Source organism: Callospermophilus lateralis, chromosome 2 (genome assembly GCF_048772815.1).
Source record: "Callospermophilus lateralis isolate mCalLat2 chromosome 2, mCalLat2.hap1, whole genome shotgun sequence".
NCBI classification, from domain to species: domain Eukaryota; kingdom Metazoa; phylum Chordata; class Mammalia; order Rodentia; family Sciuridae; genus Callospermophilus; species Callospermophilus lateralis.
In genome coordinates, this window is record NC_135306.1 from 65,681,157 (window position 1) to 65,701,038 (window position 19,882).

General features: G+C 40.7%; 1 protein-coding gene across 8 annotated transcripts in view; it reads right to left on the bottom strand.

Annotated features, from left to right (window-relative positions):
- Smarca2 (SWI/SNF related BAF chromatin remodeling complex subunit ATPase 2) overlaps nt 1–19,882 on the bottom strand; it is a 165,012-nt gene that overhangs the window by 47,748 nt on the left and 97,382 nt on the right. For all 8 annotated transcript variants that reach the window (XM_076846022.2, XM_076846024.2, XM_076846023.2 and 5 more), the window contains 3 exons: nt 19,281–19,508; nt 15,804–15,881; nt 10,478–10,696 (listed from right to left, as the gene is read on the bottom strand). In XM_076846022.2, coding sequence (XP_076702137.2) covers nt 10,478–10,696; nt 15,804–15,881; nt 19,281–19,508 — 525 coding nt within the window. The remainder of the gene's footprint in view (nt 1–10,477; nt 10,697–15,803; nt 15,882–19,280; nt 19,509–19,882) is intronic.

The window sequence follows — 19,882 nt, forward strand, 5'->3', positions numbered from 1 at the left end:
AGACGACTAGAGAGCTCTCTGGTTTCCCCTTTTGTAATGGCACTAGTCCTATTCATGAGAGCTTAACTCCTGTGACCCATAAAAGCCTTCCAAAGGCCCCACCTCCTAATACCACCATATCAGGGTTAGGATTTCAACATAGGGATTTTGGGGGGATATACACATTCAGTCTACAACAATCAACAGACCTGTCCAAGATCCATACTCCAAGTTCCTGGTTGCTAACCCCCATGTTCTTCCCCCATGTTGTTCCTGCAGGCATGGAGGCTCAAGTAGAAAAACAGAGAAAAAGATGGTTAATGGCTGAGAGGGTATAGGTTGGCATGCAGTGTGGTACAAAACCAGAGAAAAGATGGTTAACTGATGAGTGTGTATAGGTTAACTTGCTTGGGGTGGATAAGCCTGTGGCCAAGTCCCATAACATATGATCTTGGTGTGTACATATGTGTGTAAGGGGGTACTGAGGATTAAGCCCAGGAGTACTTTACCACTGAGGTATATCCCTAGTTGTTTCTATTTTTATATTTTTGAGTCAAGGTCTCTCTAATGCTGAGGTGGGCCTTGAACTTATGATCCTCCTGAGTCACTGGGATTACAGGTGTGCACCCAGTTCATGGCATCTACCTTTAATTCCAGTACTGAGTAGGGAAAGGGGTTTCTTTATCCCCCATTTTAACCTTTTTCCAGGAACCTCAATCCTTGCCTTCAAGACATATCAGTTTTTTCTTTTTCTCCTACTGTCCACTAGTTTTTCTTTGAAGTAATATTTTTTTCTTAATAGCTAATATATGTATTTTGGGACCTTTTTATATGCCAGATTCTATGTACAACCTATACTCACATTTGAACCTCAGAATAACCTCTCGAGCAGGTGCTAAAATTTCCCCCATGGTACAGAAGAGGACAACAAAGCTAAGAGAAGGGAGCAGGGCACTCAAGAGTCCAGCGCTAACGAGGTCAGCTGGAATTACATTTTTCCTTGGTTCATCAGATTCCAAGGCTCTGCTCTCAATTCAATACCCTCAGTTTTTCAGACAGCCAGCCATCAGAAGTGACAGTTCCTTTTCTGATACTCTCCTAGACAGGGACAGTGAAGTCACCTGCTCTACCTTCCTATAGCGTACTCCACCCATGGATGACGATTCATGTCGCCTTATTGATTCACACCCTCCCCAATAAGGTGAAAAAGTGCAGAAAACCAAATATTTATTTCTCTGCATAAATAAAGAAAATTTGCTCAATCTAAAGATCATGTGAACTTGTTGGGCCTCCTTTGTATCTGTAAACCAGATTTAAATTTCTGTGATGATTTCAATGACTGAGTTTGATTTCTGAGGTGAATCCTGATTTTGAAGGAAAAAAATCAAGACCAGAAATTCCAGGCATTAGGTTAAAAAAAAAAAAAAAAAAAAAACACGATCAAAATAAGTCTCTCTCCCTTCTCAACCTTTAATATTTATTTAGTTGGCCCTCTGAGGATTGTTTCTTCTGTTGGATTTACCCTACTGAATGCTGACAAAGGGAACATGCTAAGGTCCAGCTGCTGTTAAAACAGTCTAGTCAACGGATATGAAAATAAAATAAAAACTGTAGAAAGTTATTAATTTCTTTTTTTTACTACTGTCAAATATTTCCCCCAAACAATTCGCAACTCTTACCACCATTAATTAGTTCTCTACTTCCATCCTGAAGTACTGAAGAACCTGGAATTCGAGAAAACCCAAATCTATTTTCTAGGGCCTTAGCTCTCCCTTGTGTATAAAGACGGAAATGCAGCTTGCAAGAAAATTTTGCCCCAGTAAATTGATGACCCAATTTTTAAAGCTAAAATGCCACTTGATTAAAAAAAAAAAGGAAAAGAAAAGAAATGTCTATTCTAGGAAGTTTTATACCTTATAACAAAATTCAAGGACAGATTATTTAAAGTGACAAAACAAAAGCAGGAAAATATTAAAAGTATTACATGCATTATGTTTTAGATACAGGAGCCAAAAAACCTTGCCAGTGTAAAATAAAGTATTTTTAGAAAAAAAAAATTATATCTCCAGAATAACTAATGCTCCAAGCGCTGAAACCCAGCAGAGAGATTTCAGCCCATCTCTGATTTCAGGCTGGATCACACTAAATCCAGCCCAAATAGCAGAGTCAGGATTTCAAAGATTCCTAGACAGAGAAAAATCCACCGTCTACCTGTTCATACATGTGGGGAAATTTTTTTATTCCTCACAGGGTGTTTCAACAGAATTTCAAATATTTTGTTTGAAACCCCAATTTCTTTAACCTCTCCTCATACTTTTTCCTGTTCTTTGTGATTGAAGTCTCCAAGAACTTGTCTGCCTTTTCCTATGTCAATTTAGCACTTTGGTTGTCTATGATACAAGCTCACCTAAAGGGGTTCATAACTCTATGTGCACACAGGCACTAACTATCTAGCTTTTTAAGACACCAAAGCAAGCAGAAAGGAGCCATATTTTATTACCGAGAACGCCTTCTACTATATATTTCAATACTATTTTATTTTGTATTCTCTACTTTAAGCTTTAGGAAGAAGAAACACCCAAATCTTTTCATTGGGCAGCAGATATGATTATGGGGAGCTCACTCAGGCACATAAATCACAGGAAACTCGAGCTCACATCTGGGTGTCCCGTCTCTTCTTTCCCTCAAGGTTCCTCTATGGCTGCTGGAACTAGCTATAGCTATCATCAGATTTAAAAATCTGAGGAAGTGGGACCCAGATCCATCAGTCACAAAGTATTTACTGAGGCCTAAATACACAAGGTGTTTCAAAACAATAAGATGTTCTTTCCTAAATGCCAGAAGCCTATGAAATATAGTAAAATCAGCATCCACACACTCACATCCACGAAGACCCCACAGAAGACAGATGATGCCCTAAAAAAGGTAACAAGATACACCAGCAAATAAGAGGGACTGTAAATCAGTTTTAAGATATCAGATGCACTGTGTGACAAAGGCATACTCTCCAAAATCGGTTCTCTCCACCCGGCTGGCAATTACATATTATACAGAGCACATAATCTAGATTGCATTCCAATTATCTTCAAGTGCTGTGGGGCAAAAATCACTCACTCAGCAATTAAATAAATTCAGGGTTATCACTAAGTGTTTTAAGGAAGGGAAGGATTCTGAAGTTGGCAGAAGGACCAAAGGAGCAGGAAAGATGATAAATCAAGGCATTCCAGAAATTACCTTCCAGCCCACTTTCTAACTCTTCAGTCACTCCTATTTTACAAAGCCCCTCCCCTCAAGAACAAGGGCCACCTTAAAATGCCAGAAACATCACAGCCAGCGCACAGTGCGGCTCAAGTTAAATCAAAAAGCCTGGCCCACCAGGCTCATCAGAAGTCTGCCTTTTTGGTAGCTGGATGCCTGCTCTCACACAAAAAGAACAGTGATATTCTTCCCAGAAATTATCAAGACAAGTCAATTATCACGTGTCCTCAAATACATAGAAGTGTAATATGTAATATGTGCACACCACACTATGGCAAAGTTACAAACAGGAATGAGCAGAATAGTTTAAAAATCACATTAATGTGCCAAACCTTCTAGATGGCCCATCCCCTACTCAGGAAGACACCCGTGGCTTTGAAGAGGGTTAGGATACAGTGGGTATGCAAAGACAAGTAACATCTTTGATTTCCAAAATAGTATCAGGAGCCCACAGTCCCATAGCAATCTCAACCAGTCTCCACCCACAGAAGACGTTAGGTGCTGGGCAGGGAGGCAAGCACTTTTAGGTGCAAGCTCCTATACTTACAGGAGGAAATGCTGCTGCCCTTTTAAAAGACTAGGAAGGCATCTTCAAAGTTGTTTTTCTTATTTTGGTTAAGGCTCTTTGCTGAGAGACATAGCCAAGTAGGAATGATGCATAGCATTTTTGGTTGAAAGGTGAAGCCATTGAGATGATATGATTATGTTAAGATCTGCATTCAAATGGATATTAGACCCCTGCTGTCCGCCTAGGCCTGCTACTTTGGAGCTCTAGCTGGACTCCCGGAGAGTCCCCATTGGTTGGGGAAGTGCGGTAGGAGGGATTTCCGGAGGAGGGATTTGTCTGTTGGTGTAGTGTGGCCTGGGAGAACGCTGCGTGTGTGGTTCGGCATATTTCCCGGGAGAGTGCATGGCATTGGCGGGAGTTTCAGAAATAAAGTTTGTTCCTGCTTGAGTGGCTCGTGATTTTGTGCCCAGCCAGTCTGCGGCAGCTCTTTGAAGAAACTTAAAAGAAACCAGCCCTAAATTACCAAGTCACTGTGGCTCATTGTTTTTAGGTAAAATGGAGAAAACTTTGCTCTTTTTTTTAATGTGGTGCCAGGGATTGAACCCAGGACTTTAGCACTCTACTGACTGAACTATATCCCCAGCCCTACTTCGCTCTTTATAATTCTAAATTCTAATTCACCCGAGCCCACCATCTTCTCTTTTAAACATGGGAATGTGACCAAAATTGAGCATGCTCAGAAATGCACTTGCCATCTTTCTTTGTGAACACATGGTTATGATCTAGAACTGAGCACTCTAAGGGACGTGCCTACCTTTACATGTGATGATGAGACTTTCCCATATGAACAAGCTTCTCCAGTAAAAGTCCTGCCTTCTTTGTTCAAGGAGAAAACTACTTTGCAAATTAACTCCAGGGCTCTCCTTACTTTTGCAAGTAATGAATCTCTTCACACTCAGTCATCTCCTGGTTGTGCATCTCAGTGCTTTGCACTCACCAAGAAGCAAATGTATTGTGTTCTATCCAAAGAGTTCCCTCAGTTCCATAGGGCCTTGGCAATCAAGAGCCAAGTCTGGTGGATGGGGATCTTGAGAAAGGCACTAGAAGCCACAGTTACAGAACACTATGCCCAGGACACACAGTATACAGGAAGCTGCTTTGTGACAGCAAAGCAAGGGAAACAGCCTTCTTCCATGGAGAGAAAAGGAGCAAAGAGGCAGAGAGGTACAAAGGTCAATCCTGAAGACAGTGACCTACTGCACAATAAAGAATTTGTCTGGACTTTTCCTGGGTTCCCAGCATGGACTTTCTACAGTCTTGGAATTTCTGAGTGACAGGAATATCTTTGCTATGTGAATGAAATGACTCTTGTTGGACCACCCTCCAAGTGGCTTCCCATGGGGACTGATCACCAGAATGACCAATTAAGTGATTAGAGGTTTGGGACTCTCCACCAGCATGATTTTCAGGGAAGCTGAAGACCAAGTTCACGCATGTGACCAATGATTTAATCTAGCATGCCTACATAATGAAGTCCCAATAAAAACTCTGGACACTAAAGCTCAGTGGACTTCCCCGTTAAGAGAACACACTATGAGAGTGATGTGCCTGGATTCTAAGCACAGAGGCCAGGGGAGCTGGGATGCCCTCCTAGGCCTTGCCCTCTGCCTCTCTTCATTTGACTGCTTTGCTTGATTTATATGCTTTATAATGAAACTGTGGCTGTGAGAAGTATTTTCCTAAGTTTTATGAATCATTTGAGCAAATTATGGAATATAAAGGGTTCGTGAGAACCCCTGCATTTATAGCCAGTCAGATGTATTCGAGGCCAGGGGATCCCCAAAGTGTGGCTAGTGTCTGAAGTCAGGGCAGTCTTGTTGAGGACAGTGCCCTTTATCTTGTGGGGTCTGTGCTTAGTAGTGAGTGTCACTATGGGACTGCAGTTGAGGTTGAATAAAAAATTGTCCTTTAAGGTCCAATCTGAGATGGTGGGGAGGGTGGAGTGAGGAGCACGAAAATGAGGCACTACAATTGCTCAGAGGTGGATTTAGCAGGAAGTTAACAAAAAGTTTGAGTTTCAGGCCTCTCACAAGCTCTTTCCAAGGCTCTGGAATGATCCCTTAAGGGTGTTCATATGGTCTCAAACTTTTACAAAATCTGTAAACATAAGACATGTTGTATTGCTTCAATGACCAGATTCTAGAAGCTTTGGGCTAGATAAACCCTGGCAGTGACTTAGCCACAGGTGAGGAAAAGGCCAGCTCCACTGCATCCCAGTGTGGAGGGCTAGAGTTTGCAGACCCCCAAACAGGACACAAAAGAGCTGACAGTATTACATGACCAATGAGGCCAGGGGTCTCAATGAGATGTCAGAATGTGGGACAGCTTCTGGATGCAGACTGAGGCCAAGTCACATGTCAAACCCTCCTGGGACAGCAGCAGACAAGCAGCCCTGTAGAGAGATCTGTCGGAACCACAGGATGGGAAGAGAACCAGGTCACCACCCCCAAGGCCATGTTAAAACCCAGCTTCTGCCTTTATCCAGATGCCATTTGGGGAAGGAAATTAGGGTGGGAGCCCCCAGGAAATAGCCCACCGAGTAAGTGAATACTGAACTACCCACCCCCCAAAATTGGCTACTACCCAAGAAATTAAAGTTTCAATAAAAACAGGGATTTCAAAGCAACTTGAAATATTCTCTTTTAAAAAAAACTGAATTGTTTAAAATATTATGAATGCAGAAAAAAATATTCTTTAAAGTCCTCCAGCTAAATACTCTCTCTAGGACATGGCAGAAATTTTTAGCATACTATGATTACAGGGTAAAACCTGTTCATAATGAAACTATAAACAGCAGGATCACTTAAATTTGCCATACATGTGCTAAGGCAGAGACTGAGGCAAGACCAGAGTCTTGCCTTCTTGGACTTGGAGCCAGACCACATTTCCTAGTGTCTTTTGCAGCTGGACTGGCCAACTGTGCTAAGAGCCACAGCCAAGTAATATGATGCATGGCATTTTTGGTTGAAAGGTGATGCCAGCAAGCCATTGAGATGATATGATTATGTTAAGATTTGCATTCATATGGATATTGGACTCCTGCTGTTCACCTCGGCTACTGGACTCCTGGAGAGTTCCCATTGGTTGGGGAAGTGCAAGTGTGGTAGGAGGGAATTCCGGAGGAGGAACTTCCTCTGGGGATCCGGGAGAACGGCGCCGTTGGTCAGCAATCTTCCCGGGAGCGTATGGGGCATTGGCGGCAGTTTCAAAAATAAAGTTTGTTCCTGCTTAAGTGGCTCATGATTTTGTGCCCAGCCAGTCTGCGGCACAACTGACCAAGTTCACAGTGGAAATGTGGGCAGACATGATGTGCAACCATTTAGGCACAACCCATCAGAGCTCCACATTGAGGGCGCCATGCTGTTTTCACCATTTCCATTCATGAAGACAGAATGACCAAGCTGGCAGAAGCTATATCAGCCTGGATCCCTGAATGACCCGCTAGAGAAAAAGTGCCTAACCAACCAGAAATACCTACCAAGAACTTTTATCTGAGTGAAAAATAAACTTTGATTTTTTTGATAGGTCCCTATATAGGTGTATCCATTGTAGCCCAAGTAGTGAACATCACATTCTTATACATCATCTACATTCTTTTATATCGATCCAGAGCTATTTCAATGTAGTGATCAATAAGCACTTACTATTTGCACATGGAAACCCCAAATTCTAACGACATATAGATCCAGCTGACCAACTAATAAAGAAATCAGGCAGGTTGGCAATGACCAGGAATACTAGGAAATTGGAACTGAACCGTGATAGGACAAGCCAAGGAGTGTGAGTGCACAGTGGAAAGGAAAGCTAGCATTTACCTGTAAAGGCACCACATCAGAGGCGGCCGTTGAGTTGGGCCTTGAAGGATAAGCAAAGATCAAAAGAAAGAGGAGGGTAGGGGAATTCATTCCAGAAGGAACATAAGTCCTGAAACATTTTATCCATGGGGCTGTGATGCTAAAGACAGACAACATATTGTTCTATTCAGTCCAGGGAATAGAATCAAGGCCAGTGAGAAGCAGCTACAGGGAGAGAAGCTTCCACCCAAAGGGGAGGAAGAACTAACAATCTGGGCTGACCTTGAACCAGAGGGGCTATGCAGACAAAAAGGTAGTGTGCTTCCTTTGAGGGCTGGCCAGCCTCTTGGCATGGGCACTGCGCAGGCGGCAATTTAAGCACGAGATGGTAGCTGCACCATTCAGCTGCCTTCCAACTTTGGGATTCTGTGTATCTCTGATGCCTCAGCCAAGCAGCCTTTGTGCAACATTGCCAGGAAAACAGAAGAATTATTTTAGCCCTGTTAGAGCATTTCTTATACGACAGTCCTTGCCAATCTCCTTTCAAGGCTGTGTTGGATGGCTTTGTGCAACGTGTTCAGTCATCGGCCAGTAGAGAACATCTCTTCACATCCAGGCCCTTAAGAACCCCTGGAATTTCATTTCATTAGAACAAAAACTTAACAGGCTGACATTAAATAGGATCACTACTGGTGAACAAGAAAACCAACGATACTAGGCATCTATGCTGAGTGCTGTGTTAATCATATATCCCGCTTAACAGCAAATTGCCAACTCACACAAAATATAGACAGTTTTCAAATGACTCATGTATAAGAAGATATATTCCAGTAAAGCTCTACTGGGAACAGCTTCTGCCTTCTTGGATGACTTGATATGTTGCGAGGCACCTTAGGGTTAAAATGGCAAATATCAATTTCCGTAGCATAGTTTCATGAAAGAAACTAGTTTTTCATTTTTAAGATGTGCCTACTATGGATAAAAAAGGGAGTCTACTAGACACTAAAAAGAGAAATTCTACCCCCAAATTACTGGTAAGTTAGTAACTTTCCATTTTGCTGAGATCATACTTTCATTTTCACAAGCATTCATTGGGTCTCTAAGACAAGTTAGGCATAGGATTACCATCAGTAATATAAGCTGTATGAAAAAGAAAAAAAAAAAAAAGGTGATTTGTACTTGAGAACTTCCTAAGATTCATAATGTTATCTTTCTTAAGAGCAATTGTCAAGACTTGTTTTGTTATGTTTGAAAGAGGTAAGTTGGGCTGCATTCTTGACCAATAAACAGAGCTATTTTGCCTGTAATGTCTGGAAATTATTCACATCAAAAATTTGATTTTAAAATAATGGTTTAGATTATAGTTGTTTCATCTGTAACAACATTCCAGGTACTTCATTTACTGCTTAAATAAAAGAAAGGAAATAGAATTTTCCTGAGCTCAGAAATAAGTATTAAAAAAAAAAAGCCCACATTAAAGAATGAATCTTAATCATACAACTACAAACCCAACAGTGAAACAAAGGAAATTCACAAAACCATATACTGAGGCTACTGGACTATCTGAAGGTCTATGATAGTGAAATAATCACACAAGAGTTACATTTTATATGCAATGGTTCAGCCATAAACATGAGTGATGCCTTTGTTAGTCTCTTTTCAGAATCCCACAGACTCCAATCTTTTCAGAATCCAGGTCACATCCCTCTCATCATACGATACTCTAAGCAAATCACATCTCAAGGGCTACCAAGCCCTGTCTGCCTCTGATAGCCAGTATCAAGATTCGTTTCCTTGCCTTTCTACCCACCTACCGACTTATGCTCTGGGTCCTAAAATCCTCATCTTCAAAGCTTGAAAACTGTAATCCCCTTAGAGAAAATGAATAAATTCCCAATGACTGCTTCTATTTGATTTGGTTTTTACCCAACTGTGCTTACTATTTCCAGCGTGCATTTACTGGCCCCATCTGGAATACATGCCCTAGGCTGCTCACTCTGTCAAGGTACTAAGCCTGCTCCCAGTAATTAAAAGTATAGCTAAACCTTCAAATGAGACAAATACTTTGAATGATATTCACACATGTGGCTCCCATGAACATTTTGATATTTCTATGCTCCCCAAGGAAAATTGTGGGATTTAACTCCCCAGTCAAAACAAGAAATCACCATTTTTCCAAAGGGGAAAAAATACAAACAAACCCTAAATAACATTTCAAACCATCAGTGAGCCAAGTTCCAGGCTCCAGTCTGTACTTGCCATAGACAGATGAGATCAAGCCAAAATCGAGCACGCACTCCATTAGTACCCACTGATTCTGTTATTTCCAGCTCTGTGCTGACCTCTCTGGGCTTCAACTTTGTTGTCAAACCAAGAGTATATAAAGGCATCTTCCAGATCTAAATTTGCTTTGGGCCTATGAAATAACTCAGAAAACAATGCTATCCCTGAACTATCTCTGTAGAGCCTTGCCAAAGTAAAACTCCTGATCAAAGACCATGAAATGAGGGGGAACAATTAAAAAGATCTCTAAGGTCCGCTTCCTCATTCTGATTCTCAGTTTGAGACAGTAAGGCATGACTAGGCAATTGGTCATAAAACATTAGTGGGTCTCAAAGCTCTAATAACTCTGTGCATCCAATGACCAATTCTGCTCTAGCAAAAAAAATGCTTCATTACAGGTTTTTCCAAGCACTGCCCAAAATCATAGAATGACTTTACTACACCAGCACAGCTAGTCCACCGTCTATCTTCAAGAGCTCCTCTGATTTTACCAGCAACTCACCTGCTCAGAGAATACCAACTCTGAGCTCCTGATCTCTCCAAGCCACCAGACACACTCTGAGCACCAAGGACAGGTTAAAAAAGCCACACCTACCCTGAGCCACTGCTTCTCTGTGAGGGCATCGCTGTAGTCCACGTCACGACGCTGGCGAGACCCCCTACCAAATATTTTCTCCTCCTCTTCTTCACATGTCAGCCTTTCTACTTCCGCGTCATCCTTAATAATCCAGGAGGGCAGCTCGTCTTCCTCCATTAAGCGAGGCTTGCGTTTTGGATTCCGGGCATCTTCCCTCCGCCGGTCCATGTCCATACGCTGGAGATACAAATAAAAGAGTCACCAAAGGTAAGGGGCTTCGGGGGCTTCTGTTTGGTAAGTATAAACTTCACAGGACCTACAACTTTCATCAGGCGTGTATATGGCTGCAGGGTCCCTTTCAGTCTCTTTTATCCTGACTGACTTGTTCTGCCCATCCCTAAAGCACAGTATCTAGGGAGAATTTTTACCAAGTCAAATCCCTTCCCTTCCTCTGAACCCATGTTTTGAATTTAGTTATGCATTTAAAAAATACTCTTTAAGAATTCCTTTTCTTAGTCTTCATGCGTGCAAAGCTTCCCATTAAGTAATTGTGAGAAAATTCAAGGTAAGGGGATGAGCCCTGACTGTACAATTAATTATTTTCCTGAAAGAATTCTTTGAGCATATAAAAGAGAAAGTTCATTAAGAACATTTCCTTTTATTTGAGAGGGCTCATGTTTTTAATTAAATAATTGGCAGGGAGAAAAAGTAACCCAAGATATCACTGCAGAATAGCCACCCATAATTGGACATGTGGAGGGGATATAAGAGGTTTGATTAGTCAGTTGTCATGAATGCACTGAATTTTCATTACACCATGGGCACTATCAGAGGGATACTCTTCAATTTTTACTTTTTAAAAGTTTAGCTTGTATAAAAATATTATACCAGAGAGAGAGAGAGAGAGAGAGAGAGAGAGAGAGAGAGAGAGATATCTCAGAGATAACCTCAACTCCACTGACCATGTTCTATGTGAAACGGCTTCCTTTTATAGCCTTCAAAACGCCAACATCCCCACCTCCTGCTCTTTTTAAAAATCCAGTTCACTTTTAAATAAATTGTCACATACTTGGCTTTGAACTAAACAATCTGATAAAAAAAAAGAGCAAATAAAACTGTCACCTGAGTTACTATATACGTTAGTTATATTTATATATCACTTGCTAGTTATATTATTTCCACAATCAAAGAGACCATTAATCATTAAGTTATTTACCTTTCCCTTTCTTCGGTTCTATCGTACTGAAACAGGGATTCGATACATGATTTTTCCTTAAAAACTAAAACTGATAAAATGTAAATGAAGTATCTACTATTCAAATCCAAATGTGACCTGTAGAACCTATTTATAATTAAAGGTCAAAGCTCCTTAAACTATGCTTTAACATTTTTGGAAATCATTATATTTCCAGAATGGGGTAGGCTTGGGGACATGGTGAAGTCTCATTGGTAGATAAAAGTGGCCAACATGCTCTGTCATGTGCTATACTTAGCTTGCAATGCTCTGCTTAATCCTGCCTTCTAATGCTTTGGTATCAGAAATGGGAGCCACCAAACCTTCAAAATTAGCTCATGGAGGATGCTTCATTTATAAAATGATCTAAAGAGGGGTTGCATGGGGCAACCTTCTAATGGTTGTTAGATAACTAATAAGAAAAAAAAAACAAAAAAACTTTTGTTAATATCCTATACTGAGAAGACCAAATATGGCCACTCCAATTTTTGGTCATACTGCTACTATTACCTATGTGTTTTTCCACAACTGAGAGTACAAATATTTGAGTACAAATATTTTCTGGTCTAGAAGCAAATCATGTAGTGTGCTTATTTAACATGTATAAGGACCTAGGCTCTCTCCCAGCACCTACACACACACATACACATACACACACACACACACACACACACACGCACACACACAGAGCAAATTGCATAATTTCCTTCATTTTTAGGAAAGGTAGATGCAATTAGAGATTCTACTTGGAGAATACCAGTACAAAATCTTAAGTCAACATTTAAGAAAAAGACTAATTTCTTTTTTAGTTACACATGAATATTTGTCTTAAGACTTGATGATAAACTGTATATACCGGTACAATTATTTTTAAAAGTATTTCTTGCCTTTGTAGAGAATGTAGCTTGTGAAAGCAGAGTAAAATGTTTCAGATATATATCTTGGACTGTCAAATTACTTTTTGGGGGGGCGGGATGGGTAACTGGGAATTGAACCCATGAGCATTCTACCAGAGAGTTATATCCCCAGCCTCTCCTTACTCCTGCTTTTTTCTAAATTCAAGAAAGGGTCTCTCTAAGTTGCTGAGGCTGGCCTTGAACTTAAAATCCTCCTGCCTCAGCCTCCTGAATAACTGGGATTAAAGACGTGTGCCACTGGGTCTGGTACAAAGAACTTTTTAAGGTAAATTCACACAGAATATAAGGTAACTTTTTCTGAAGTCAATTTTTAGAAGTGATATAAATGTTTAGAAGAATGGTTCTAAAGAAACAGCTTATTATATGTTGTTTAGTGTCCATGATATAAAACCAAATGATAAATTTATATTAATTTTAGAAAGAACTTATTTCTTTATAATAATGGACACAGTGTTTAAATATTTGAAATCTGGAGACTTATTCTAGCTCACATTCCATTCTTGTTTCTCACTAAACTTTTTAATCAAGAGTAGCTGGCAAGGATTCAAATTTTATTTCCTGCCCCCTGGTGGAGGTGCTAATGAATAGTGAGTCGGACAAAGACAGCCAGCAGATTAGGTTTTTAAAAAACCAAAGAAAATTCTGCACAATCCTCAAAATAGAAGCCAACCTTTAAGAAACAGGCATGAACATTCACAAGTTCAAAGCATCTAAAAAAATGTGTTCCCTACCAGTCTTACCTATTATAAGACTGTTCTTCATGTACTATATTCCCAAGTGAAAAGAAACTGTATCTTGGGCAGACATACATTTTTTCCTGAGATTTTCCTTTTTTTTGGTACTGGGGATTGAACCCAGAGACTCTTAACCACTGAGCCACATCCCCAGCCTTTTTTATTTTGAGACACGGTCTTGCTAAGTTGTATAGGGCCTTGTTAAATTGCTGAGGATAGCCTCAAACTTGTGATCCTCCTTACTCAGCCTCCCAAGTCCCTGGGATTACAGACATGCGCCACTGTGCCCAGCTCAGAGGCTTTTAATTTCTATAAATCCCATCCCAAAAGTAAGGAAGGAGAAGTTTCTCTTTCCCTTATTTCAGGGCAACGGATGAACTCTCCATTTCTGGGCCTAACTTCATTTCTATACTGGTAGGCAGTTTATCCTCTCCACATCACAAGAGAACTTGGACCCACAATCATGCTAAAGTGTTGCCGATCGGCGATCAGCTGGGAAATTGAGGACCTCTCACCTGGGGGTTCTCCAGTCACCTATATTTTAATAAGTTTCCTTAAAGAGAGAGGAGGTATCTCTTTCTGATGTGTACCCCTCATCTCCTGAAATAGAGAATAATCCATACATGTGGTGAACAAAAGGAATGAAGGAATTCAGGTTTTACAAAGGTCTTACCAACACCCCATGTTGGTCAGTAAGTGTTCTTACTTCTCTCTCTCTCTCTCTCTCTCTCTCTCTCTCTCTCTCTCTCTCTCTCTTTTTCCTGGGTAGGGTGGCTTACTTAGGGGAGAGCAGAAGAAGCATACACCCCAGTTGAAGAGTTTAGGAGTTATAGCTACCTGAATTTTCCTGAGAAAGAGGTAATTGCCAATTATTATAAACCATTATGTGTGGACACAATCAGTGCTCCCTAGACAAAAATCACACACACACATGTATGCACACACACACACACAAAAACCCACAAAAATAACGTAAGCATATACACAGCTGCAGCTCCATTCTCAAAGACTGTCTAGGTTGGAACAGCAGAAATTGCAAAACCTCTGGGTCATATTTGGCTGCAGTTGTATTTTGTTTGGCCTGCACTGTTATACAATAACAATAATAAAAGCTCTGAATTTAGTTGCAAACATTCTGAAATCCAGACATTGCATATTAAAAACAGTGATTTCCACCTTTCCTGGAAAATTTGTACTTTCTGGCTACGTAGGTCTCACGTTTCTACCTGGTCATTCTGTTCTCAGACATAGCACCTCCAATACTTACTCTAGTTGATTTCCTCACACTCGAGTAGATCTAGCTTATCTGAGTCCTGCGGGCATCTCTGATTCCTGGGTTCTGCAGCATTAGACTATCAAAGCTATGGTGAACATGTATTCACTCTCTCCACAATCAGGCTAAATGTCTTTGATGAAAATAAAAATGAAGGTACTGGAGGAAACTTTATATATCTATCCAGATCCATCGTATCTTCATAAAGCCTAACATTTTGCAAGTATCACCATTCATTCAATAATACCTAAAGCAACTAATACATGCAAAGGGCCGTTGTGGTCACTGAATATAGAGAGTGAACAAAACAGCTACAGCAAAAGCTTTAAGAAGGCAGCAAACACCACTCTAATGAGCCACTGCACAGGTCCCCCCAACAACTTGCTCCCCACAAACACAGCTTGTACTAGGCCTCACATGTAAATCAAATTCAGACCTCAGGAAAATTACAGAAGCTATACATTATGGAATTTCAAAGTTAAAAACACGGACATTAAATTCTCAGATGCCAAGGTTCTTTTATACCTACTTTGTACCAGTGAAATCCAGGCAGTTCTGTTCTTTATATGAAGGCTAGACCTCCCTTTATACACACCTGCAAGATTCCTATGTGCTTAAGCAGGCTCTCTTGCAACAGTGAGAAGATGCGCACCTGTGTCGTTTTTAGTGGCTGTTCCCTGCTCTGACGGGAGCCAGTTTTTGCTTTGTTCTAGTAGGGAGACAGCGAGGGCACAGTTGTAAACTCAAATGTCTACAGGAGCTAGGCAGGTTTCCTGAATGACGCTGGCCTGAGATTAGAAGCAATCTAGGTGTGGGGGTCTATGGTAAGCTGGAGACCACATGGCCTGTCCAGAGGGTGCAGCTGCTACTCAGCTCTGGCCAACCATTTCCACACAGAGCTGTGGGTCTGATACTGCCCAATCTCATTTTTCAAGAGAAGCCAGAAATCAGGATTCTTTTTATGTTGGCAACAAATGCGAAATTTTTAAAAAAGGCTGCGTGGGCCAAACAAAATACGTCTGCAGGCTAAATCCAGCCAGTTTGCAGACTCTGAACTAAAGGAAAGGCACAGGCTTCACAGATGAAGTTCTGCCAGGGCACACAGGCTCCAGGCAGCTTGCTTGGCTAACAGAAAAAGGGGGCAGAGAAGGCAGGCATGGGTTGTCATGATTTTCTGCAACATTACCATAAAAAGGTCAAATTCTTCTTCTCGCCGAGCAATCATTTGGTTCAGAGTCTCATCGTCCGGTACTTCATCTTCTTCCTGGGGTTAAAAACAGAATGATTGAACAGGCTTTAGGAGAAAAGCTGGACAGCTGGGGAGAGGTACAAACAAGTGAGGGGAATCTGTCTTCCACGCCAGGGGGGCCCGTTTCTGAAGCCAGAAAGAAAAGAGAAGGGCCCCTGCATGTAGTACTTGCCATTCGTATTTTGTAAGCTATTCATATCATCTTCCCAGAGCAAAATCTGTCTAGGGAGGAAATGTGCTGCACTCTAAGAAACACTGCTTCTCCTGGGTGTGTATCTTGATTCTGTTACTTTTAAAACAAGTTACTTAATGTCTCCCCGCCTCAATGACCTCATCTATAAGATGGGCGTGACATCTACTTCACAGGGGTTTGTAAGATTTAAATAAGGAAATCCACATGTAAAATTACTTAACATTAATTCTTTTAATTACATGGTCTTAAAGATTGCAAATGTTAATGCTTCTTTTCAAAGCCTCACAAAAACTTGAGTAAATGAAATTTTGTGACTCAGCACACAGCAAGACCAAAGAAATAATAGATATGTACCAAATATATAAACTTTTTTGTGTGTGTGGTTCTGGGAATTGAACCCAGGGCCTATGTACATTCAAGGCAAGCACTCTACCAACTGAGCTATGTCCCCCACCCCCAAGTATATAACCTTTAAGACATGTTCAATCAATGATCAATGAATTTAAGTAGGCACTATTATTGATCATGGTTACGGCTGTGGTTAGAACAATTCAAAAGCTATCATTAACAAACCCTCCAAAGACAATTAAAAAAAGTTACATGAAGTACAGAGAGCAATTATATATGGGCTAAAGCTTTTTACTTTATATTGTGTTAAACTGGGGCCTATTATCTATCTGCTAATTCCTCAGAAACCAACAGTTCTCAAGTGTTCCAGAAATATTATGCTATGACTTCCACACTTTTAACAAATGATTCTAAAAACTGGGCATATACTATAGAACTTATTTTCCAAAATTATTTCCATCATATGCTGAGTGGGCTTGTTAAAAATCAAATGGGGAATTTCAGTATATCAGCAGAGGGAAGAAAGAGGAAAACACAGAACTTCAAACATCCAATTACACAAATCATATGTTTAAAATGAGGCAACTGTTTCACAAAAAGAATACGAGTGAACTAGCAGCTTAAATCAGATGACGACGTCAGTTCCCAAGATAACATCTCATGCACTGTAGGAACTTAATAAGTGTTAGAAATGAGTGCAATTCAATAATGAAAAACCTATGATTTGAAATAATAATTACTGCTGAAAAAAACCTGCTATTCTAGTTCACCTCCAGATTGATTAAAGTCAATCTGTCTAAATATTACATTTCATCTGATGAAGACACAGATTAGGTGGAGAGTGGGCTCAGACCTCCCGGTACAAAATATCTGGTGAATGCTTCCTCCAAAAGCAGATGTCCTCCTTTGCCTACTGCCTTCTAGATAGAACTCTCACGTCCTACACAATGAGGCTTTGTTGTCCCCAGGCCAAAGATGAAAAGATTCTCCTGTGAACTGGTAGGAAAGCTGCCCCCAGTGACCTGAGTTCCTGGAGAACTGAACGGCTGGGAAGTTGGTAATGCATTTTCCTGGGCTCTCTGTGCCCTAGTACTTCCTGGTGCACCAACTGAAGTGGTGCCAATCCATGCTGCCTTGGCTAATCAGGACCAGGGACTTTGACTGAGGTCTATCTGTATCCCCCCTGACTTAACATCAGGACACAGGCTATCCTGAATGTGATAACATTTGTCCAACACACTGGTGGCCTGGAAGGGATGTGGAGCCCCAGCGGGGCTGCTTACAGCTAGAAGCAGCTGGCAGGGATTCACTGAAGGCCCCACCTGGCTAGCCTAGTGCCTGGGAGAGATCAACATCTCCTTTGGCTCAGGAAGGCTGGAAAACTCCACCCAGGTCAGGGACTATTTTTCACAAGACCTACAAAAAACAAATGAGCAAAAATGCAGTCGAGATCTCTGGCTGAGTACCACCTCTGCTCACAGGGGCCCTGTGACAGTATATGTCACTCATCATTGTGTTTTTTTGAAATGGCCAAATGTGTAAACGACAAAAATTCACCTGACAAACTGACTCCAAGTCTGCCTCGAATATTCAAATTCAAGAATCAGAAACGGTAAATGATTTGAGATAAAAATCCTGAAGCATGTGTGGACCTGTCAGAGTATACATGTATGTATGTTTCATCATTTTTATGAAACTCAATAGATTAACTAATCAAATATATAAGGCCAACAAATTTAGGAGGCATAATAGCAAAGTGCTTTCCAATTTGCAAAGAAATCATTTCAGGATTCCTTGAGATATAAAGATCTACTTCACATTTGAATTCATTTCAGAAACAAAAAAGTATGTGAGCCTTTTAAAAGAATTTGGTTTTTAATTTATAGAAGACTTCAAAAATACATATCCTACTTAAGGCAAAATGAGATTATATCTAAATATATGTGTTGAAGATGTATTCCATGTGAATATATAAGGTAAACTGTGCTTCTGTTTATAAGTGTGGGCACACAAAACCAAATTTGTCCATCCCCAGCCAATTTTAGGGTAAGGACTGGTGGTGGTATTTTATAGTTTTCTAGACCTTATAAATATGTTTTTAAATCTATTTCAAATTCATTTTAGATTTTTTTTTCTTTTTGTGGTGCTGGGAATTGAACCCAGGGCCTTGTAAATGGTAGGCAAACCTTGTTCTGCTGAGCTATATCCCCAGCACCAGAATGAATATTCAGTAAAAAATGACTAAAATTGGCAATCTGTAAAATATACAAATGGCCACCAAAAGATTCCCTAAAAGAAATGTAATCATCACATTCTTTGTGCAATCTTGGCAAATAAAAAAGATTTTTTAAACTGGCATTTTTCTCAGCCTTGGATCAGCTCTTAGGAAAATTTTTAAGGGGAGGTTAAGTCAAAGTTGAACTAAATGAGCTAGTCTAGATGTCTGTGAAGGTTCGTCCTACAAACATGTTGAAGTGCTATCATCACTGACCAAAAGGCCACAGAGACCAAAGGCTCTGGAGGGCAAAAGAAAAAAAAGGCAAGGTAGGACACACTTCCAGGTCTCATCTGGCTGAGTTTGTACCTGCCAAGAGCCCTACCTGCAGTTTGGCATTTGCCCTTCAGGAGGCAGCATTTAGTACACAAGACTGTGCTTGATGGTGGCCTTTTGGGCCCTCTGGCAATAGCTTGCAAGACACTCATTTGGATAACTTTCAGAGGTTTACTGTGCTTGGGATATAAGATAGCAGCTAATTTATTCATTTTAATTAAGTCCAGCTTGAGAAATTCTTTAAAGAACAAAGGGGTTATTCTTAGTCCTTCAGAGACAAAAGGTCACTGTTTGATTTCATAAACTTGGCTTCCTCTAATACCTCATTTTCCTCTTCATGCTCCAATATGGCCTGCAGGAACGCCCTCCGCTCGTGGCTTGAAGACTTTTGATCAAACATGCCCGCCTGGATAACTTTCTGATCCACATTCAGTTTGTATTTTGCAGCTGCAAGAATCTTCTCCTCTACACTGTTCACCGTACAGAGTCTCAGCACTCGGACCTCATTTTGTTGACCAATGCGGTGAGCTCGGTCTTGAGCCTGCAGATCCTGTTTGCAAGAACAATACACTGTGAGGACAGAGGTGCCTGGATTAGCCCTGCTAACAAGCCCCTACATAAGAGGGAAATAAGTGGGCACTATTTAATCCACCTTTTCTAGGGTAAGCTTTTGCTTACATTTTAAAAATACACAAGCTACTTTCTTCAGAAAAAACTGAGGTCATTCCTAGTTGAGGAAGTTTGATTTAAATCAACCAACCCAACCAGAAAATAACACCTCAGGTTTTGAAATCCATGTGTTTTTTTTCCCGCCATTTATTATTTACATGCATGCATATGTACATTATACATAATGATTGCTCAGCTAGCCAACTTCCTGGGACCTAACTTTATTGAAGGCTCAGTCTTTAGTTTAGAAAATGA